At 32.2% G+C, this 24,087-nt stretch overlaps 1 protein-coding gene and 1 long non-coding RNA gene across 5 annotated transcripts in view; one reads left to right on the top strand and one right to left on the bottom strand.

Moving 5' to 3' along the window:
* Window positions 1-2,448, top strand: part of LOC136041735 (NGFI-A-binding protein homolog) — a 183,924-nt gene extending 181,476 nt beyond the window's left edge. For all 4 annotated transcript variants that reach the window (XM_065726484.1, XM_065726483.1, XM_065726485.1 and 1 more), the window contains one exon: window positions 971-2,448. In XM_065726484.1, the coding sequence (XP_065582556.1) occupies window positions 971-1,169 (199 nt within the window). In that variant the 3' untranslated portion in view covers window positions 1,170-2,448. The remainder of the gene's footprint in view (window positions 1-970) is intronic.
* A 1,729-nt stretch (window positions 2,449-4,177) lies between these two features.
* LOC136041740 (uncharacterized) lies at window positions 4,178-19,464 on the bottom strand. The gene is made up of 3 exons (XR_010621097.1): window positions 19,254-19,464; window positions 14,288-14,448; window positions 4,178-4,302 (listed from the first exon to the last, which is right to left on the bottom strand). It is a non-coding gene; the product is annotated as an uncharacterized LOC136041740 (long non-coding RNA).
* Between the last annotated feature and the right edge of the window lie 4,623 nt (window positions 19,465-24,087).

The following is a 24,087-nucleotide window of genomic DNA, read 5'->3' as shown; positions in this document are numbered from 1 at the left end:
CACATTTAAATTATAGTAATGTGGACTACCTAGAGAATCGACCCTTCACTGCAAATTGCTTCAAGTACTCCTTGAGAAACAAAGAAATGATTTTTTTTTAATGGAAAAGTTTTTTTTTAACTTCAGATTCCGTAATTCTTAAAAATCCTAGGTTACTAGACCCAAGAAAAGTAGTCTAATCCTCCCTCCCTCCTCTTTCAAAATTAATTGGTGATGTACACCTATTTATCTGGAAAAAATGATGACTTGAATAATGCCAGGAGCTGCCTATTTTCTGCCACCTGGTGTAAATCTCGTTTCACCACGCGTAGCTCAGCCCCGTCACTCTCAGAAGAGTCTCCGCTCAATTTCACATTTCCATTGTGCTTGACATACTTGGCACGCGCTACCTTGTGCATGTGATTTCTGAAAGGGGGTAATCCATCTGTATTGTGCTAATCTTATCTCGGCAGCAGACAGTCTATTTTATTTCAGTAAAAGATTTGTTTTCTGAAAATAACAACAGTTTGTTGACAAATGGTAATACTTGTTGAGTCAACATACCAATTTATATAGTTGTCTCGCTATCAAAACTCGACAGTGTTGTTTTGCTTTTTGTGGATAACAAATTTATATTATTTTTATTTTCAGTTCTAATCAGCAGACTCCATTCAAATTGATTTTTTTTTTTTTGGCAATTAGGGTTTTGATTTCATATTTCCTTCTCCAACCTTTTTTTCGTTTTTTTCTCCTTCTTCTATTTCTTTTTTGTATCAGATCGTGTAAAAGGTTAAGGAGCTTTTCTAATTTTCCTGTATTCTATTGTGTATTTTTTTTATCTGCTCTTTTTATTTCCATTTCGCCTTGTCATTCTAGGCTACTGAAGAAATCTTTGCTCTTTACATTTTCTATTATTTTGTCTCTTTTTCCTACTCATCTTCTAGTTAATAAGCAGTTAATAAATAAAAATTAAAACTATTTTATTTGATAGATTCAAGGTCAATGGAACAGCCGAGGTTTACTATCCAGATCGTATGCAAGTTCTTTCATCAAGGGGTGACAATATTATAGCTGTGACGAACCCCGCCCTTACTTACACCACCTCAACTATGATGACCCAATATAGTATGGAGAAACATCATCAGTGTCCCGTACCATGGACCAAACAAGAGCCAATGTCTCCTAAGTAGTTTGTTATTATTTTAGTTAGATACATATCTATAATCTGATCAAATCAGAATTTGGCCAAGCTGTAAGCTGTATGTAGTGCACTCAGTGTCTTAGGAAGTATACGATTAGTACTTTTTAGTACAAGTTTAACTGAGCTCTCTTATGATTTACTTGAAAGTATATAAATATGCTTTTTGTGTTTTCTTATTAAATGTATTTTCCAGGGGTGGGTCAAATATTTTTATGACTCAGCTCTTGGGAAGGAATTATTCAATTGGATACTTTTTATTACAAATTTAACAAAGCTCTCTTATAATCTACATGACAGAATATAACTTTGCTTTTTGTGTTTTACTATGAGCCATTTACACCGTGGGGGGAGGTAAAGTGAAAGATTTTTCCATTCAACTATTGCAAAGGAACTGTAAAATTAGTACTTTTTGTTACAATTTTAACCCAACTTTCTTCTAGTTGTCTTGACAGTATATAATGGTTTTTTTGTGTTTTTCTATCAACTGCATTACTCAGGTGGGGAGGAAGGAGATAAAACTTACAAGTGTTTGTCACTTAGCTCTTGTTAAGAGCTTAAGCGTGTGCTTTCGGTCAACTAGTATCTCCATCATTTCTTAAAGTACACAGTGTCAATACCGCTTATTTGAAATTCATTAGTGTCCTTTTTACCATAGTTTTGATTTCACTACCTTATTAGATGAAATACCAAAGGTTATTTGATGGTCCCATTAATCCTTTGAAAGCGATTTCCCCCACTTTTTGGCTCTATTCCAAAAACAATGATAATGATAATAATAGTAAAGAGAAGTAATTTTAGTTAGCGTATAGCCGGATTAAGTTATAGCGTGTAAAAAAAATCAATAAATGTCAACAAAAATATTATCTTGACTCTTATTTGCTCCCTTCTGAAAATTCATGGGGGCAAGAATCTTTTTCAATTAAAAAAAAATAAAGATAGAAAAATGTGTTTTTAAAAATATGTATTTCTAGGGACGTGGTATTTCTGGCTTTTTCGACTTTTCCATAAAAATGCCAAAAACTTATTTTAAATTTAAGCGGAGCGATTGCCCCCTCTCTCCTCCTAATTTTTAACACTTCGTATCAAAGCTGATCAAATCCAAAAGCAGTGACTTTATAAAATAGAACCATTCGAAGCTAAGTACTATAGAATTACTAAGCACTAAGCAATAAGTACTAAGTTAAGTACTAAGCACTAACTTTTAAGTACTAAGTACTAAATAATAAGTATTAAGTACTATAGTACTATAAAAACAGTTATAAAAACTGTTATAAAAACTGTTGTAAGACAGGAACTTCGATAATTTAGTCTTTCACCAACTGCCAAAATATCTTATTCAATGCACAAATTGTGAGCTAGTTTCTAAATACGCTTAAAATATTCGTCTTATACGCAATCAGAAATAATGAGCATTGTTGTAAAGAATGATAGTAATAAATTATATTAAGAATAATGAATATTAATCATGACAATGAAATAGTTAAGAATGTTGGGGGGGGAGGTAATTTGAAAATGCGGAAAATTGAATTGATCCACGTTAATGCTAAACTCTTTATTTAAAAATCATATATTAATTTAAGAGTTAAAAATAACATATTATAAAAAATACATGAAAGTTATATTTAATTTACATCTTTTTAAAGTTTTTATTTTGTTCCTAGAAGGTGGTGTTTAGCCAAAGAAGGTATAATTCCAATTCATTGCCTGAACCATATTTAAAGACTGGGCTATGGCTGGGATTTGATCTAACGTTTTTGGTTCCTTCCGATAATGAAAGTGTATTTTAGTCAGTATATGACACAAGTTTGTGCAATCTTTTATATTGGTTAGAGTTCATCCTAACATCCAGAAAAAAAATCAACGAATTTCTTTGTTTTCATAGACTGTCACTTCATTAAGGTTTTTTATGCTTTTTAACTCGACATTCCATTGACTGATGTTTCTGATTGATTGCTCCCTTGACGAACCACAAGAGTGACAAGAAGAAGCGTATTAAACAAAATTAAGATCGCTCTAAAGTGTAGTGCTGAGTAAAATATATTTTCGGAAGCACATAAATAAATATCTCTAGTATCCTACATTGAGTGGCATCAATTGAGTGGTAAAAGGGTATTTGCCCCCGTATATGTTTTAACCCCCCCTCCCTAGGTTTCGAAAAATATCTTTTCTTTTTTTCATTTAAAAAAACCTTTTTTGGTATTTTTTTGCAAAAAAAGAAAACTGCCCCCCTCCATAGTTTTTTAAAAACACATCTTAGCCCCTCCTCCCAACATTTTGTGAATTCGCACCTCTGCCTATATTTCTGATTTACCACTTCTGAGCACATAATTTCGATGTTACTTTTTATTATTACTCAAGGAAGTATAGTCTACGCAGGCTTATGTAAACATATGCTGTTGATCGAATATAGATTGATTTACAAAAAATAAAACTCTTATCAAATTAAACAAAATTATAAGATAGATATTACCGGACTATTCTCTCAGAATAATATGGTTATATTTTTTTTTTTTTTTTTGCATTTATTCCTCAAATACTGTTGTCTTTATAATTCTTCAAGAACTGGCTTCTAAAGTGTCGCTTTTTCATTTGTTTGATTATTCATATAAAGTGAATGTTCAGCTTTCACACAAAGATTTAATGAATCAAACTTCATTTGCGATTCCCTGAAATGAATATATCATATTTCAAATCATAAGGAAAACTGAAGGTTGTTCAGAATAGAAAGAACTTGAAATTAAATTTCACCCAAAATTACCAAGAATAAATGACCGGAAAACGGATTTAATGGCAGACCATGTGGCAAATTAATGCATCATCTGCTAGCTTCTTTGTATGGTCTATATCATAAGAAGGCAACTAAACATTTATTAGTGAAATACTTTTATTTATTAGTGAAACATTTATTTATTTATTACAAATTTATTAGAGAAACGCCAAGTTTTCAGCAGTTTGGGCGGGTGCTGAAAAGTAGTTCACTGCGACATAATAAATTACCTTGTTCGTCAGTCTGAGTTGAACTTGCTGAAGTCTAATTTTCCATGAAACAAAAGAAAGCTGACAGTGTTTTCAGATACTTAGATGTCTCCCCTATTCAAACGCTAAGCAGCAGTTACTGGCACCTAAAAAGATGGTTTCAACTTTAAATACAGATAGTTTCACTTTCAATTTACTAGTGTTCAAGAAATATATACTATTGTTGAGCGCCCACACTAGTAGTTATCGCAACTTCGAAATAAAACAGCGCTGTCATAGATGTCGCAGTGAACTGTCCAGGACCGACAAAAACTGCTGAAAACTGGGTATTTCGCTAATAAATGCTTAGATAAGCTAAGTCTTCTTATGATATTGACTACACAAAAAGCTAGCTCTGATGAAACAGTAATCAGCCAGTAACAAATACATTATCTTAAATTGAAAACAAACCGAACAGTTTCAAGTAATTGTTTTTAGATAGTCTGTATAGTTGACTATAGAGAGTCTGTATATTGTAGAAAAATATAATGTTCAGATTTAGTTTATAGCTTAGATAATATGTATAGCTATAATTGTACATAGATATTTTATATGTTGTCCTGCAGCTCTCTTTTGAATGTGACAAAACAAGATGCTATGATGCAGCTTTAATACCTTTCAAGAACTTTGAGGCCTGTTTTATTTTGACATGTTCACAATAGGCATGTTCGTCCTCGCTTGGTTAGGCCTTTTATTCCTGATATTCTACAAGGATCAGTAGGCCTTTTTGCAGTCCCAGGAAGTTTACAGTCAGTGCAAGTCAGGATGACAGCAGTATTTTGCATGCAGGGGGTTTCTATTCTCCCTGAATTGGCTTTAGAAAACCTGATTTTAATGTTTAACAGATATCAAGTTATAATACATTTAACATTTCTATCATCAAATAATCAGTTTCATTAATCCTGACTTGCTGTTATAAATCGTAATGTAGTAAATGATCTAAAATATTTACTTAGTGAATTACTACTATAAATTTCAACACGTTTAAATATATTTAATGAAATGGTGAATTTTATACTAAATGAAATGAAAGCTCCTCTAAACTTGAACACATGAAAACATGAAATGTGGGAATATATGAAATATAAAAGTGGAATAACAAAATCGATCACAAAGTGAAATACTTGAATGTATTTTTAGCACATTCTCGATACTCCAATACAATACTCCAGATCGTTCATTGAAATACTAAGTATATTACTAAATAAAATGCCTTATAAGAACAAAATGACTAATGACTCAATATGCTGCTTCCCCCTTCCTCGACCGTGAATTAACCTGAGAGAGAACCTCCAACAGGTTGAACCCAACCCACCGTGAATTAGCATGAGAGGGTTGACTCTTGTTCAGCATTGTCGAGTGATAGCCATGAGAGGAAAATTTTCAAGTAAGTCAACCCGTAGTCAACCTGCGTGTGTTCCCCAGCGAGAACCTCCAACAGGTACGACTCTAGGTACGGCATTTGTGAAGGGACACACATGCACGGAAAGGTGTAGCATAAATGGCAGACAGTAACAACGGCAATCAAAGGGATAAAATTAACCCTTGACTGGGCTGCCCACTTAATTCAACAATCTGTCTTGGCTTTTTTCTACAATTGGCCATGACTTTGACTTTTCCCACAACTATTCCCTCTTTTTTAAATTCAAATTCATTATTAAATGATATATATAATGATTTACTAAATAAAACATTAAAAATAAATACAGAGATGTATTTAAACACACCCTGGATATATTTCCTACAATAATATACATACTAATAACTGAAAATCTAAATAAAATACTTAAAGACTTTTCAATCCAAGGATGTAGGTAGGGAGTGATTATATATATAAGTATTATAAGTATATATATATATATATATATATATATATATATATATATATATATATATATATATATATATATATATATATATATATATGAATATATATATATATATAAATCTAGAATCCGCTAGATTCTAAAATAGTTGTATTGTAGATAAAATCATTAAGTATATTTGTTTTCCACGCTTCCTCTTTTGATTTATGGGACTTAGCGATTGGCCATTTAAACCACTCTGTTGAGGATTGATCCTGATTTTGGATGTTTTAAAGTCAGAAACGAGCCTTGGAATTATGCCAAAATAAACAGGCTTCTTAAAGCGAGATCCGGTTAAGTTCACTCAATCTCATTTTTACTATGTGCCACGCCACCTTTATCTTGTTTGAGTAGATACTGCTGGTACTAAGTTTCAGCTTTCCATAGGTTTATTATAAGTAGATTTTAGATTTGATGAAATTTGGGAGGGGAGTTATTTTTAGAAGCTTAGTTTTATCTGTTATTAGATCTATCCTGCTAGCAATTCTTAACCTTTTACAAAATAGTATTGGAGACCTCATGCTGCAATTTTCAAAAATGTTTAATGTCAAAGAAGGATCCAATTAATTGAAAAATAACGTCCCTAGTTTTTTCAGGTTTCATTTTATTCAAAATTTGAAAAAAAATGATTGTAAATATATCATCCTTATAAAATTTATTAAGCCTTTTTAATATAGCCTTAAAAATATTTGAAAAATATGTACTCTTACACTTTTGAAGAGTAAGAAAACTAGTGAAACTGATAAAAATTTTCATTTAAAACTATTACTCTAATACTGTACATTAAATGTCGAGAAATTATTACTATACAAGTCTTTCAATTTAGAAGCAGTCTTAGGGTTTTCCTGCTCTTCCCCCCTCCACTTTAGATTTTGCAAAATAGTGGAACCTCACTGTGTTTCGACATCCGTATTTATTTAGAGTGGGTTTATATTTTAGTAAATATGACTTTTTTTATTGAATTGTTCCTGTTTTACTTAAGATGTCAAGGCTAAACACACGAAAAAAAAGAAATTCGAATACATGTCCACAAGAAAATCTTTTCAGGGTATTCCCCTTCTTGATGGTGAGTCACAAATTTTAAACTAAGGTCTATTTTCCAAGACATATTTGGAAAATCACAAATTTCAACATGTATGCCTAACAGATGGAAATATTATTTTAGCAAAGGAATACAGATATTCATAAAATACTGTTGATTCTTAATACAAACAACGAAAGGTAAAACAACGAAGAATTATTTTAATACATTGAAATTATAATAAATGAATATTTCAGCAAATCAGCAAAGCAAATAGATAAATATAAAATTAGACTTACAGTGAAATAAGTGACAATTAAAACCAAACTTAAAACAATCGTAACATCGTTACTTGAAGGAAGTCCAGCAGGGACAAAACGGATTTAAACTCCTCACCATTTAAGGTTAAGAATTGCGTAGCAGGATTCCACCTTGATATGTTAGGTGACGACCAAGTCGTTCGCCACTCCGCTCCGTCTCCAGACGAAAAATACAATAGGCTTTGTCAGCTACTTCAGACATTTAGCTGAACCGGACGTAGTTATAACTGTGATTTTCTGCCATAATTCTATAACTTTAGAAATTTGTACAGTGATGCGATGAGACCGATAGTTTTTTTATGTTTTTTATGGATAAAAAGTTTAGACAGATTTTATGGTAGCACTTGGCCTTAGCCAGATTGTATTGGAAAATTTTAAGAGTTAGATCCTATAGCCCATTTTCACAAGTATGGGAGTCCTAACGCCTCCTAACACCGATTCTAGTTTAGCGTTTATGATTGAAAGTCAAAATCTGGTCTACATGTAGTAGGCCAAGATGGCTTGGGAAATCCTGTTAGGCTGAAAATATTTGTAGTAGGCCTACAGAGAAAAGAACTTTGGTTTCCTTGCTCCCTCTCCTGCACTTCAAAGTACCTGAAAATACAAGTAAACGGCAGTTTTAGGTCAAATAAAGTCGTCAACTGCTAGATGGCGTTGGTGATTTTTCTTTTCTCAGTATTACAAGTTTTCACTCTTATATTTTCCCCATACTCTTTGGTCTTAGTCTCATATACAAGTGAACTGTTCAGAAATCAAATTGGTCAATTTTATTCTACTTCTTTTTTGTAAAAATAAATTGGGCATTGAATATCAAATAGATTTATTAGGTGGCATACAGAAAAAATAAAAGGTAAAAGCAGCAAAATCATGAAGTATTTTTTTCTCTAACATGAAAAATGTACTATGTCTCTGATTCTCTGTATTTAAGCCTAATTCTGCATTACAGCTGCAGCCTATATTTCTGAAGCCTAAAATTTTACATGCCCAGATTGAAAGATTGGAGGAAAAATAAATATATAAAGGCGTTTAGTGCTTGATATACTTCTCCTTAAATATTGTTGAAATGTACATTTAAACATACAATAATGCTTTTTAATGCAATCCCCCTTCTTCTTGTTGTTGAAAGTCCCCCTTCTTCTTCATTTATCTTCTAACTACGCAGCCCTAGAAATTCACATAAATATAGCTTTGTACTAAAATGTACATCAACACATTCTGCTTATTCTATCACGTAGAGGCATGAGAAAAAAAAATCTAGAACTTTTTTTCCTGTTAGACGACTGGTATATTATATAAAAAAGGAAACAATAAACCTTGTCAGGTTTTTATGTTGCTTTTCTAATAGATATAATAAATTAGCAAGTGAATAACTCATAAGCCAACGATAAAACAAGTAACTTATATTCTTTTGAAATTGTCTCCGTTGCTTCTCGTTTCTGCTTAAATCGATTTGCTTTCTGAACGGGTATAGTAGTACATTGAGTTGCTTAAACTTTTTATCCTGAAATGACAAATGGTTTTATCATAGTGTAGTTGAACAGGAATCCTGGATACGGTCATGGTTCCTCATACGCGTTTTGGTGTGTTATTTTCAGCTCGCCTACGGTATTAAAATACCGAAAGAAGATAAAAACTTGACTTTCATTTCATAGGTGAGATTCAGTTGCATTCATACCGAAGTAAATGTTTGACATTTGGTGTACAGGGTTTTTTAGATTCTAAATCTAATTTTAGATGAAAATCACTGAAAAAGGATAATTTTTCTATTTTCAAGCATATTTAGATCCTTCTTTAAGTAAATGTGCTATTAATATCATAATTATGACCTGGTGAATGGATAGATCAAAGATTAATGAATCCAATAGTATGAGATTCTTGTCCTGTTGGTGCAGCTGCTGCCTTTTGTGAGACTTTTGCAGCTTTTGGTGCAGCTGCAGCCAATTTTGTGAGCTACAGCTCACAAATTGTTTCTTTCATATGATACATCTATCTCAAAGTGCATCTAAATCATCCTACGCACTGCCCTCTTGAATGAGAGCCTCCTAAAAAACAAAACACCTGAAATTAATCAAAATAACGTAGGTGGTTTCCTTTTTACTTTATTCTCTTCAAACTTGACCTAATTTAGTTTTAACTTACTTGCTATTTTAGTGGGAGCAGAAATTTGTATTCACGTAATAAAGAGGTCGTATGAATGCGTAAATTATCTTAGGATTTACTGCAGATACAGCTTTTTTAACTGGCTTATTAAATTTCTCATGTTAAGAAAAATATCCAAATGATATATAATTTCCAGATTTATTGCAACCGTCTTTAGGGGGGCAGTACATTTAGGAGGGCTGTTAGCTTTCATAACAGTTCCTACTGGAAATAATATTTATAAAAGCCCTGCAAAATAGCAACTAGACTTAAGTTAGTTTCAAAACAGACGTGATTTTTATGGTTTTTGATTTGTTAATTTAGCAAATTTTTCAGGCACGCAAATCTTTGAAGGTTAACATTAAACTTAATGAATTTCAAATATTTTGAAACAGTGTATTGTTAATACACCTCTTAAATTAATTAATTATTTAATTAAATTAATTAAATTAGTTAATAAATTAGTTAATACTAATTCTTTTGGTCGTCCTAGCCGAATCGGTTGGTGCACTGGATCTGGTATCCTTTCTCTGAAAGGACACGGGTTCGAATCCCAGTGTACTCAATTGTTCAGTTTGGGACGGGAGTCAGTGGCGTGACTCTGTAAGCTTAGCCAGACCCAGCTTTAAATGGGTACTTGGAGAAATCTGGGGATGGTTGGCCCCCAGCCCCCCATTGCACTTCCTGGCTGAAGGGCCAAGAAACGGAGATCAGCACCGCCGGTAGGGACTGTAAGGTCTAATGCCGTATCCCTTACCTTTTTACTTTTTTTTTTTATTCTTTTGGTGTATTGTTAACAAAACTTACTTTTTAGAATTTCGATTATTATTGGGCCGGGTTACTCCTTACTTACAGTTTATCACCACGAGCTGCTTGATAATACATTCGTCGTAGATAATAAAGTTTTATAACACACTAAATTATAAGTAAAATCTAATCGATGAAACACAATTTTTGAAGCAGTCTAGAGAAAACTTCAGACAATTCCGTTTTTAGGTATGAATTTACAAGATGCATTCAAATGAAGTATTTGCTAATTTGATTTTCGATTTTAATTTGAATTTCAAAGGAAAGCTACATCTTCCTAAGCTGTTTGGTGAAATATTGTTTTTAGCTCCTTATTATTTTTTTTGTATTTTTTTTTTCTAATTTGGCACCGTCACTCCTAAAACTACATAAGTGCACATAGAGGTCTTCACAATAAAATTGAACTTTCAATTTTTCTTAATTTTTTAGACACATATGATTGTGTAAGTTTCAACGTGACCCCAAAGAATTAAACATTTGCTTTTGAAACACCTATTATCTGTTATGATTTTTAACAAATTTTATAATTGTTTAGTTTTCACCTCAAAAGATAAAGTGGTTAATTCTATAAAAGTTGCATATGAGAAATCTCTTCAACCAAAAATGGATTGTTTTTTGTGTTCACTGTGATACCAAATTTTTTATTAAGCCCTCAGAATAAAAGACACACAGGTCTCACATATTTACATTCATTGGCTTCATTTTCATGAAATTTCAGATACTGCTATAGTTACTATAAAGGCTGATTTTTTCTATATTTTAAAATTTTTTCATTTGACATAAAATTTTTCTAGGCAGATCTAATTAATCGTTGAATGGACTTATTCTCCTTCAAATCTTTTCATTCTTTTTTTTTCTTTTTTTTTTAATTCATTCTTTTCAGATTACATATACTTTTTTGCGCTTTATTATGAGGAAATTTAAAAAAAATGATGAAATTCCATATATTGTATCCTACAAGTCGAATGCAAGAAAGTCTACTTGAGGCTTTGAAAAAAATCATGTCTTTTAGTTGTGTATTCATAATTTTTCTAGTTTTATGTCTACTTTGAGCTTATTTAAACACTTTATATTGTAATCCTCTATGTATATTTTGTATCGTTAAAGTTTTGAGTGTTTGAGGTTAGGATTTTCTAAAGAAGAAGAGGTTTAGAAGAGGTTTTTTCAAGAAGAAGTTATCTTTTATAGAAGAGGTTATTTCTAAAAAAGCTATTATGTTGACTTTGTTTTTATTTTAGCGCCTAATCGTTTTCAGCTAGTGAAACTCACAAGTTTTTTTTTTTATAGAACTTCACAACTAATAAAAAATATAGTATGCGCAAAGTGCGTAGATTATTCGGCTTTAAGGAATGAGAAAAATACAATTAATAAGGTATTAAGATAAATAAAAGAAGACCAATACCATGCAATTTTTTAATAGAAGTCTTGCATCAACTTTTCTTAATTGTAGCTCTCAATAATTTTAAGTTAGTACAACTCACGAGTAGTTGATATAACTTAAAAGCTAATAAAAAATGGATAGTATGTCTAAAATGCGTAATTTTTTAAATATTTACAGAAAGTACTAAAATTTTTAAGAAAAAATAAAAAGCTTTTTAATAAACCAACTTTATAAATTGGCAATTCTTGAATACAGCTTTTGATTGTTTTCAGTTAGTGAAACTCATAATTGGCGGATGCATTTTCAAAGCTATTAAAATAGATATACATAATATATCAATATATATATACATAATGGTGATTTCTCTTTTCGTTTATATATACATAAATTATATTATATACGTAAAATGTGTAATTTTTCTAGAATATCCAAAAAACATTCAAATTTGTAAGAAATAGCCAATATGGTTGCTAATACGTCAACTTTACTTGTTAACTATTTCTGGAATATAGATACTGATCATTTTCAGTTTATGAAACGCAAAAGTTATTAAAACAATATCACAATCAATAAAAAGGAATTCATAACAAGTAATATGCATAAATTTTATGGAATTCTCAAGAAGTATTTAGTTTTTATTTAAGAAATGGCTGCCATGCCTGCTAATAAATTGATTTTTATAAATTATAGAAGTTCGTGAAATTAGAAGTTAGTAACCATTTTCAGTTAGTGAAGCTCTCAATTTGCTAATGCAACTTCATAACTAATAAAAAATCAGGATGTGATATAAATTTCTTAGAATTTTCATGAAGAATATAGATTTTCAAAATATAGCTAATATGCTTGTTAATAAGCTGAGTTCCCTAAATAAATGTTAGGAATATAGCCCCTCAACATTTTCAGTTAGTGAAACAAACGAAATAATTATACAATGTCACAACCAGTAACATTTGCTATTTTGTTTTGAAGCAAGGACAAAAAACTTTTTTTTTTTAAACTGTCTACTTGCTTTCCTTCTCTTATTCTATTATTAGCTCCAAGCAATGTATTTTATAAATAAATTTCTTGTATGTATCTTTTTTTATTGACACCATTTCTAAGTAAATCATTTCGTTTCAACGAAGTCATTCCATCATGCCATTGAATCTTTTTTATTTCAATGAAGCAAATACATTAATAACTTAAGTAATGTCTTTTTTCTAATAGAAACACTCAAAAAATTCGCGAGCTGTGTTTTTAGACTATTCGCTTTGTCGCCAATCGGTAGAAAATAACTACCCAAAATGCCAAAGAAAAAGCAAACAAAAAATAGTCACTAGCCAGGTTGCAATGAATTGATTTCACAGTATGGAAAATGTTTCCCTTGGCCGATGAATTTATTAGCCAAAGTGTCTAAATACACAAAAGGAACTTATTTTAATTGATAGTGTATTTATAACTATATATAATTTAAGTAGCTTTAGATACACACACATAATTTCTATCTGTGAAGACTAGATTTTCTTATTAATTTGCTTGATTAGTTCTTCAAATTATTTGTAAAACTGTGCTGCTCAAGCAAAGTCCGCTGAAAACATCTAAGACATTAAAACGTCTAAAAATACCGGTAAATCATCACTTAATTAATGTCTTCAATCAATTGCTTTAATATCTACTTCTTTTATTAATAAATTTTCACATTTCTTTCTATTCTATTTCTTTAATATTCTTTAATATTGATTCTCTAATTTCTTTTCTATTTGATCAGTTTCTTTGTAAAATTCGAGTTGAATTTCTTTTCAAATTATAATTTTAATATTGAATTAAACTCATACATCAACACACAGAAAATGAACTTTTTGCATATTCAAAGCTTTCTTTTTGTTTTGTCTAATTAACATTTGTATTGTCCAAAATATGGTAGTTTCACATAAAAAAAGCCTCAGTAGCTACTAAGTAACTATGTTTGTAATTCGAAACGGTCACGCCTTTAATGCGATGACTAACTCTGAATTTTAATTGAATTTTAATTTTAATTTTTATTTTAATTGAAAATAGGTGTTTGCTTTTTTTCATGTTCTTAACATGCATAACTTTAACTGTAGAAGTAGTTTTTGAAGAATAGTTTCGTCTGTTTGATTATTTTTTTTAATTGTTTATAATATCATGATGTCTTTTTTTGTGGTTAGGTGCCATAGATGCCATGGCGATAACTTTTGGGCATGAAGCTCAAAGCTTAGGATACCCTGATACAAGCGGGATGTATCCCACTTGATATCCCACTGCATTATTATTTTTGTATGTTTTGCTTTTGAAAGCCTGTATTTAAAATTAAATTGTATATAAGTTTTATGGCTTCGTTTTTGTTTTTGTTTTATGTGTTACTAGGTTGAATTTTTAACTATCATTTATTTCTCTGGTGAATAGCCTAAAAGAGATAAAGCGTAATTACTTTTTCACAGTTTTTTTTGGGTTAAAAGTGTGCTTTGGTGTATGCGACGCACACAACAGTACACACCAGACTAGCATATCCTTATACTTGTGTAGGCAAAGGTATATCTATAAATTCATTAAACTTACCCAGGGATGTATTTTAAGGAAAAAATGCAGAGCAGTTAGAATTTCAAAGCAGAACTGCAAAAGGAAAGGCCCTCCTAAGGTGCAGATACAGTGTGCATCTTGTGAAAGCGTAGACTGAAGAAGAATTATCATGTTTATTCCTTCATGGGTGTTGCCCAGTCCTAGAGATTAAAAAAAAGGTTTTTCGGTGAAAGTGCAGAGTTAAGTTGGAACTTAAAATCAACAAATTTCTTCTTCACCGTTTGTTCGACATAATTTTGTAAAACCGTTTCAAATCAATCGACTCGTGACGTTTCCCTATAGTTATAGAGTTCTGAAAAATTACTGTTCTACTATTGAAAACACAAAACCGACAAAATAAATAATGATTAAGAGCGACTAGGATTAGAATATTTATTTTTGCATCCTGACGTACAGCCTGATGTATTTCTGTAAGCCAATCACATTAATCTTTAGAACAAGATTGAAAATGAAGCCACCTTTTTAACGGTGACGTAATTTCACCAAAATCGTAGGGGGATGCAATTTGGAGTCAATTTTCCTAAATCGATTGAAAATGACAATGAAAACTGAAAATTGAGCCACATAGAACCATAAAGGTTAAAATATACTCAAGAAAACTGACCCTTTTATGTGGATACTTGAATTAGTCAGGTTTATCTTACACGATTGTTGAAGAAACTAGATTTTGAGCTGGGTGAACTAGGCTCTTGGGGGTAAAACAAAGTTCTTAGAGGGGCAGTTGCCTCCTGCCCCATATCAAATTACGCCCGTGCTTTTAAATTCTATTCTGAATCTCAGTTGGAACTGTAAAAGGTTTATTTTTGCAACCTTATACATTTTTGTAAGCCAATCACATTAATCTTTTAGAATTAGTATGATTAATGTGACAATTAACGTGATTAACGTGATTTAATGATTGGGAGGCTGCCTAAGTAAACTCTGCTTCTCTATGCGACAATCAAATTCTCCCTATTCCTCCCACTTCCCTCTAATTCTCCCTATTCTGTTTCGAATTTTTGAAAATTCTTGCACTGAAGAATTGACGAGGTTCTTGAGAGTAGGGCCGTCACGTATGGGGGGAGGGGCACACCTAGTGTTTTTGGTCACCTGGAAAAAATACGTCAGCAAAATTTTGTACAACATTTTGCAACTTGGTCGTTAAACGCAGCAGTTTTACTTATTCCTGCCGTAATTTTACAAATGTTGCCACTTACAGATTTTCCCATTCGGTTAAATAAACAGCATTAAAGTAGTTCCATGGTATGCACCAAAATCTAAATTTCGGTTGGTAAATGCAGCGGTATTTCCGACTCATGCCGTGATTTTACAGATGATGCCATTTACAAATTTTTCCATTTGGTTAAATAAACAGCATTAAAATAGTGATATGGTATGTACCAAAATTTAAATTTCGGTTGGTAAATGCAGCTGTATTGCCGACTCCTGCCGTGATTTTACAGATGGTGCCACTTACAGATTTTTCCATTTGGTTAAATAAACAGCATTAAAAAAGTGACATGGTGTGCACCAAAATTTAAATTTCGGTTGGTAAATGCAGCTGTATTGCCGACTCCTGCCGTGATTTTACAGATGGTGCCACTTACAAATTTCTCCATTTGGTTAAATAAACAGCATTAAAATAGTAACATGGTATGCACCAAAATCTAAATTTCGGTTGGTAAATGCAGCGGTATTGCCGACTCTTGCCGTAATTTTATAGATGGTGCGGCTTACAGATTTTTCCATTTGGTTAAATAAACAGCATTAAAATAGTGACATGATATGCACCAAAATCTAAATTTCGGTTGGTAAATACAGCGGTATTGCCGACTCATTTAGTGATTTTACGAATTGTATTCGAAACGGATATTATGCTAATCATCGACAAAAGACGGCTGGTAAAAATGACCAGCCAGTCGGTAAAATCTATTGCCCCCCCCCCCCAAAGATTTTGGCTAGTAACGACACTGCTTGAGAGGAACATTTCTTTCATATAAACCAAATAAGTTTCAGGATATTCTACTGACTACACAGTCCTGTATCTGACTTCAACGATACTTGAGATTAAAATCTGGAAGTGGCAATTACTGTCCTAGACATTTGAAAGGCACTCGACACAGTCCACAGTCCATCATGAAAAAGATGAATAAGTGTACAAAATAAAGATAATAAAATAAGTGATTTTTCTGGAAAAGATAAATAAACATATCTAGGTAACAGCTCTGTATGAGGAATTGAAATATACAAATTCTAGAAAATTTGAACCTCGTAACGATGTTTGTCAGCCCTCATCTCGACTCTTTTGTTCTAAGTATATACGAATGGTATCCATCGATAAGCCTAAAGACTGAGGCCGGAAATGGCAAGGGAAAAAAATAAGCCCAAAAAATCTCTAGTATTATTTTCTGATGACACAAAATTTTTAGCTTCTCAAGGTACTGAAGCTCGAATTTTAAGAATGCTTGGTAATGATTTTTGAAAAATAGGCTAGCAACTGTGGCCAAATAAGCTAAAAGTAAATCATCGTAATACTGGTTCTGTTGTCTTGGGTCTTTGGCCTGTTTGTTTCTCACCTGCTTAACACTCATGGTTGCAAAAGTTTAAATTGGGTGACTTGTCTATAGGAAGGATGAAACTCATGAAATATCTTGGTATGCTAAATTTTGAGTTTTCCAGAATATGTAGAGTGTGTAGCGTCAAAAACTGAAGGAATATAGGTGTAAGAAAGAAAAAGGAAACCGAAATTGAAGGAATATAGGTGTAAAAATGCGGCAATAGACTTTACACTACTGGTTGTGCTGATGTTCGTTTCATGGCCCTTCAGCCAGGAAGTGCAAAGGGGAGTAGGGGGGTCAGCCATTCTGTGCATCCACACGCCCTTTCTGTTTGCCTTCCTCTGATTGTTCTAGATATCCATTTAGGACTAGGTTGACTCTGACTGAGCTTAAGTAGTCACGCCATTGACCTGCGTTCCAAAGAAAATAACCAGTGACACCAGGACTCAAACTCCTTTCCTTAGGGACTAAGGATTTCAAGTCTAGCGTGCCAGCGACTCATCTAGGATAGCTCTAGTTGTGATTGGGAAATAGGAAAATGGGTTTTGGGGTTTTATTATTCTTCTGTTCATCCTGATTTATTATACTGCTGTTCTATTTCGTCCAGAACATTCTCACCCTAACTGAAACCTTAGTATGCTCTCCAAAAATAGTCTAAACGTGCTGTACCGATTAAATCCAAAAACGCCTAGATTTGGAAATCCGGACACACATAGTATTTTTTTATTTGGTTTCACACCTCCTCACGTTTTCCTGAAAAATTAAACTTAATATCCTTTATAAGACATAGAATATATGCTATTTTGCAGAGGTATTAATAGTGGTAGCCCTGAAAGTTTCAATGAAACACCGTTCGCCTTTTTAATTCAATTTAATACAGTTTTAATACAGTTTAATACACCCCTTTGATAATTAACATGTACATAGTGTGATTTGATTAAGTTCGACACCACCCTCACCGCTCTCTGAAAGTTTCATTAATACAATTAGCAACAGTAATTGTCCTAGGCAGAGTGGAAGGAGTAGTAGTAGGAGCAATAGAGTAGTATTAGTTTAAAATTATCTAACTCATGCCCTGATAGTTTCAATATAATCCTTGAAGCCATTTCTGAGATATTGCTGATATGTCCTATTGATAACCTACATACACATAGAGTATTTCGAGTTAGTCCAACATCCACCTCAACAGTCTCTGAAAGTCCCACATTAATACCATTAGCCTTAGTAATAGATAGATAGATAGATACATGTTTATTTACAACCAGAATTAAACCATATAAACAAACAGCGAATATGCCTAATGGCATACTTAAGCGAATGGTATATCACCAAAAAAAACACAAAAAAAAGAAAAAACCGTCATTACTTCGGCTTAAACTAATTTGTAATTCTTACGAAAATCAAACTTCAACACTCACAACGGAAAATATTATGGGAGACGTTTCTTAATTAATAACATTTCTCAATAACTTCAGAAACTAGTTTCTATCATTAAAATTTCTCACAGCTATTGGGGTTAAATTCAAAAATTTTTGACCAATATGACGCAAACTAAATCCTACTCCAACCGTTGGCCCAATTTCAAATGAAAAATAGTACTATGAGATGTTGGGTAATTGTGAAATTGTGAATTTGTCGGGAATAATCTTGGGAAATTTAGTGAAAGTTGTCCAAAAACATAATTGTGGCAAATATTAGAAATGGCAATAAAATGATGTTGATGAACAGAGAAAAAAACAGAAGACCCATAAAGATGGCTAACTGAGGATCTATTATTAAGACTAAAAATCATTCTAAGGGCTTTATTTTGTAGTGTTTGAAGAGGTTTAAACGTTGGAAGAAAATGTGATACCCAAACAAAAACACAATAAAGAAAATATGGATTAACAAAAGAAAAATATATTGTCTTTGAAATATCCCTTCGGAAAAAAACGGTATAAACGAGAAAGAGTGACAATATTTCGCGAGATTTTTGGAGACGTTGTTTTCACATGTTCACGGAAAGAAAGGTTTTCATCCAAAATAATTTCAAGATATTTAAATGGATCAACACGTTTTAATACCCTATCATTTAGATAAAGAGAAAACTGTTCTGTTTTCTGAAAACCAGATCGAGAAAACAGCATATATTGACATTTCTTCTTATTTAACGAAAGTAAATTTCTGGCATACATATCCCCTGCAGATAAAAGAGTCTTATTAAGATTATGAAAAAGTATGGATAAATTAGCATGGGACGCAAAAATAACAACATCATCTGTGTACACGACCCCCTCCCAAACCCCCCGCGCGCGTAAGTCGTTACGCGCCATTGTAGTTGTGTCCCTGTGTACCACCTATGAATATAGATCGGTCCGACGTCCTTTGAGTATTTGAGAACTGTAAACGGTACTATACATGACACTTACCCTAGTGCATGCCAAACTCTGAATTTATTGGAGAATGACCAACACTGGGATAACTGCATCAATTACGCGTGTGAAACGTCAATTCCAAGTCAAATTCGTGCATTGTTTGGCATCATACTAACAACTTGCTCTCCATCAGCTCCTACAGAGTTATGGGAAAAATATAAATAAAAAATGTCCGAAGATATACTCCATCGAAAACGGTTAGAGATGTCAGATATGAGTTTTGATTTTACATCAGAAATTTATAACTACACTTTAGTTATTATAGAAGATTTGTGTGTATGTATGGCAAACAAACCTCTTCAGGATTTGGGAATGCCTTCACCTAATCGTACCGCTGCTGTTTCGACATGTGTAGAATTGGATCGTGAACAAATTTACAGTACGAGTGATCTATTGTCGTATATACAAAATAACATTTCCAAGTTAACGTTGGAACAAAAAGACATTTATGATACGGTAATGCATTGTGTGGATAACAACGTTGGAGAAATTTTCTTTTTGGATGCGCCAGGGGGTACTGGTAAAACGTTTGTGATAAAGCTGATTCTGCCATCGATTCGATCAAAAAATGATATAGCGTTGGCAATTGCGTCGTCCGGAATAGCCGTTACGTTGCTGCCTAGTGGAAGAACTGCTCATTCCGCTTTGAAATTGCCTCTGAATTTGCATTCTAAAAGATTGCAATTCCCAATTCGATTAGCATTTCCAATCACCATCAACAAAGCTCAAGGTCAATCATTAGAAAAATGTGGTATAAGTCTTAATACTGATTGTTTTTCCCATGGACAATTGTACGTTGCATGTTCGAGGGTCGGTAAACCTGACAATCTATTTATATGCAGCGACAATTGGACAGCGAAGAATGTTGTATATTCGCCAGTTTTACGCAGTTAATTTGTATTGTATTTATTTATCTATCTATCTATATAAAAACGAGTTGTGTGTATATTATATATATTGTCTACAGACAATAGGAAAGCCAAGAATGTTGTATATTCGCAAGTTTTATGTAGTTCAAAACACATATATAAATCTATCTATATTCATAGGTGGTACACAGGGACACAACTACAATGGCGCGTAACGACTTACGCGCGCGTAAGCATATATATATATATATATATATATATATATATATATATATATATATATATATATATATATATATATATATATATATATATATATATATATATATATATACTAGCTGTTGGTGTCCCGACCAACACCTAGTTGGTGGGGGCGCTTCGCGCCCCCCCCCCCCAAGCCCCCCCGCGCGCGTAAGTCGTTACGCGCCATATTAGTTACGCGCCATTGTAGTTGTGTCCCTATGTCCCACCTGTGAATATATATATATATATATATATATATATATATATATATATATATATATATATATATATATATATATATATATATATATATGTTTTTAACTACGTAAAACTTGCGAATATAAAACATTCTTTGCTGTCCCATTGTCTGTGCATATAAATAGAATGTCGGGTTTACCAACTCTTGAACATGCAACATATAATGGTCCATGGGAAAACAATCCGTATTCAGATCTATACCTCATGATTCTAATGATTGCCCTTGAGCTTTGTTGATGGTGGTTGCTAATCGACCATTTCCTTTGTCGCCGTCGTCATTTATATATCCCCCTGTGCCCCCGGCATCCCCTTTGTAGTTGTGTCCCTGTGTCCCGGTCGTCATTTATATTCCCTGTGTCCCGGTCGTCATTTGTGTCCCGGTGTCCCTGTCTGTGATTTTTCTTTGAGTGTCCTGGGCGTCATGTATATTCCTTGTGTCTCGGTGTCCCGGTCGTCATTTATATCCCCCTGTGCCCCCCGGCGTCCCCGTTGTAGTTGTGGCCCTGTGTCCCGGTCGTCATTTATATTCACTGTTTCCCGGTCGTCATTTGTATCCCGGTGTCCCGGTCTGTATATACATTCGTTTTTTTAGTTTTGTTTTTCTCCTTTATTTTACATTTTTTTCCTTTTTTATTTTTTTTCTTTTTTAGTTTTTTTAGTTTTTTAGCTTTTTTGGTTTTTTTATTAGTTTTTTGTTTTTTTTCTTTTTAGTTTTTTTGTAGTTTTTACCTTTTTTTAGTTTTTTTATTTTTGTTATACTTATGTCCTGGTCGTCATTTATACTCCCTGTGTCCCGGTCGTCATTTGTGTCCCGGTGCTTTGTTAATGATGATTGCTAATCGAACATTCCTTTTGTCCCGGTCGCTTTCTCTTTGAGTGAAATTTTTTTAGTTTTCTCCCCGACAGACCTTTACCCTGGTCCAGGTTTTTAACCTGATATTGTTAATTATTGGTGAGATGGCACTTATGCAAATTTCATGTTCTTTCATCTTTTTGCTTATGTATTTATTGACCTATTGACCTTGGCATGTTTTTTGGACTTTGATTGTTGGATTTTGATTTGGATGTTGGTTTGTTTTGGATTTATTTTCAATAACTTTTTATGCAACAAAACACAAATATTAGCCTCGGAACTCGGAACGATTTTTTGAAAGTTAGTAAGTGTAAAAGTCGTTGTTTTCTTTGCCAAGATCATTTTGTCCCACGGACTTCTGTTGAAAGTACATTGTATAATAAAAATTTTGCATGCAAGTTACGTGGTAATGTTAATTGTAGAACAACCAATGTAATTTACCTATTAGAATGTAATAAATGCTGCCTACAATATGTGGGGGAAACAACTAATAATATATATAAAAGATTTTCTGGACACAAGACAACAGTTAATAATGAAAAAACTAATAACTATCTAGTTCAACATTGTAGTAATGGTAAATGTTCCATATCAGATATAACTGTCACAATTTTAGAAAATTTAGAATTAGAAAATTTAAATAAAGAAGAGAAGAATAATAGACTACGTAAACAGGAGGATTTCTGGATCCATACTCTTGGTACAGCTTATCCTTTTGGGTTAAATGATCGTGTAGCAAAATATGGTGACATGTCTCATGTTGTTGTTAAATGTATTGATGGTTTTATGGACCATCCTTCTTTTACTTGTCCTACTAAACGTAAAAAACGATCGAGAGGACATAGGAAAAATAATAGAAAAAATGAATTAGATGTACATATGCTTTCTATAGATCTATGCCAGCTACTTGAATCTAGGGGTATGATTTCTGTAATAAAGTGTCTAAATAATTTATCCAAGAGGAATTTAATCAAACTTTTCTGGATTGTGAAGAATAATACAGCTCTTGATTATAATTTTAAAGTAATATGTGATACAATTTGCATTCTAACTAAAACGAAATTTATTTCAAAAAAGAAGAAGTTCGATAAGATTAGTAATAAGGATAACAGATTATATTTACCTATTAATTTTACTTGTAAGCAGATTGAAGATATTAATTTACCAGAAATTTTAAATCAGCGGCATGTGAAACAGGCCCTTCCTAGTAATTTAAATTATAATGATAGTCCAGTTTTAACTTATAAATTTTCAAAAACTATTGGGCAAATTATTTTTAATTATAATTTAATACTAAAAAAACTAGCTAGCGATATAAATTGGAAACCGGTTTGTAATTGTAAGCAACTTGGCCCATTTGTAAATCCTACTTACAAACATGTTATAACAGGGGACTTGTCAATAATAAAGCAAGATGATCTTCAAATTATAATGAATAAAGGGGCAAATTTCCGTCTTTCTCATCATCTGAAACCATCGAGTGTTCTTGATGGCTTGGAAAATGATTTTGATTTATTTATTGATAAGTGGTGTAAGAAAGAGAATAAAAATAAAGAGAGTTTTCAAAGTTCTAAGAATTTAATTATTAGTAGAGTAAGAAATAAAATATATTCTAACTTAAAAAATAGTAACACTAAATCATTATTTTATAATGCGAAGGTTAAACAAGCAATTGCTAATCTAAAGAACGAATTTGTAATTGTGCCAGTGGATAAAGCTAATAATAATTTTGCCATAATTTGTCAGAAGCTGTATTGTGATATCTTAAAAAGGGAGTTATGCACAACTAATGTTTATGAAAAGGTAAATATAGAGGATGAGAATTTAATTGAAAAGACTGAAGAAATACTTTTTAAAAATTTTAATATTAAAATAAATGACAATGATAAAAAGTTCCCTTTCCTATATTGGACTGTAAAATTTCATAAGAATCCCCCTAAACCACGGTTTATTGCTGGAGCAGCTAAATGTCCAACCCGCATTGCTGCTACTGACCTCTCTTTAATTTTAAAGGAAATTGTAAATAAACTTAAAACCTATTGTTCTGGTATTAAAAAATTTTCGAATTTTAATCCATATTGGAGTGTTAATAATTCACTGCAGGTGATAGATTCTTTAACAATGGTTTCAGCTAAAAGAATTGAGTCTTTCGATTTTGCGACAATGTATACTAATTTATCACTCAATTTAGTGTATGATAATTTAAAAACTGTTATAAAGAAATCTTTCCTCTTATCTAGTAAAAGGTTCTTGAAAATAGACAGTTATAATAAAAAAGCCATATGGACAAACTGCTTTAATACTACAGTTAACTTGAGATGTTACAGCTTGGATATGATTTTTGAGTTATTGGAATTTGTTTTATACAATACTTATATAAGATTTGGGGGTGATTTGTACAAGCAAATTATGGGAATTCCCATGGGGGGGAATGCCAGCCCATTTATAGCTGACTTGTTTTTAAGTCAACTAGAATATAAATATATGATGGATAAGAATAATCCAATTAATTTAAAACATGCTTTGTCAAATAATAAAAGATATTTAGATGATATTTTGGTCTTAAATTGTAAGGATTTCATTGATATTTCTAAAAATATATATC

This window comes from Artemia franciscana, unplaced genomic scaffold, assembly GCF_032884065.1.
Source record: "Artemia franciscana unplaced genomic scaffold, ASM3288406v1 PGA_scaffold_36, whole genome shotgun sequence".
Taxonomy (NCBI): domain Eukaryota; kingdom Metazoa; phylum Arthropoda; class Branchiopoda; order Anostraca; family Artemiidae; genus Artemia; species Artemia franciscana.
The sequence above is the reverse complement of the archived record's forward strand: the minus strand, read 5'-3'. Positions and strand labels throughout refer to the sequence as shown.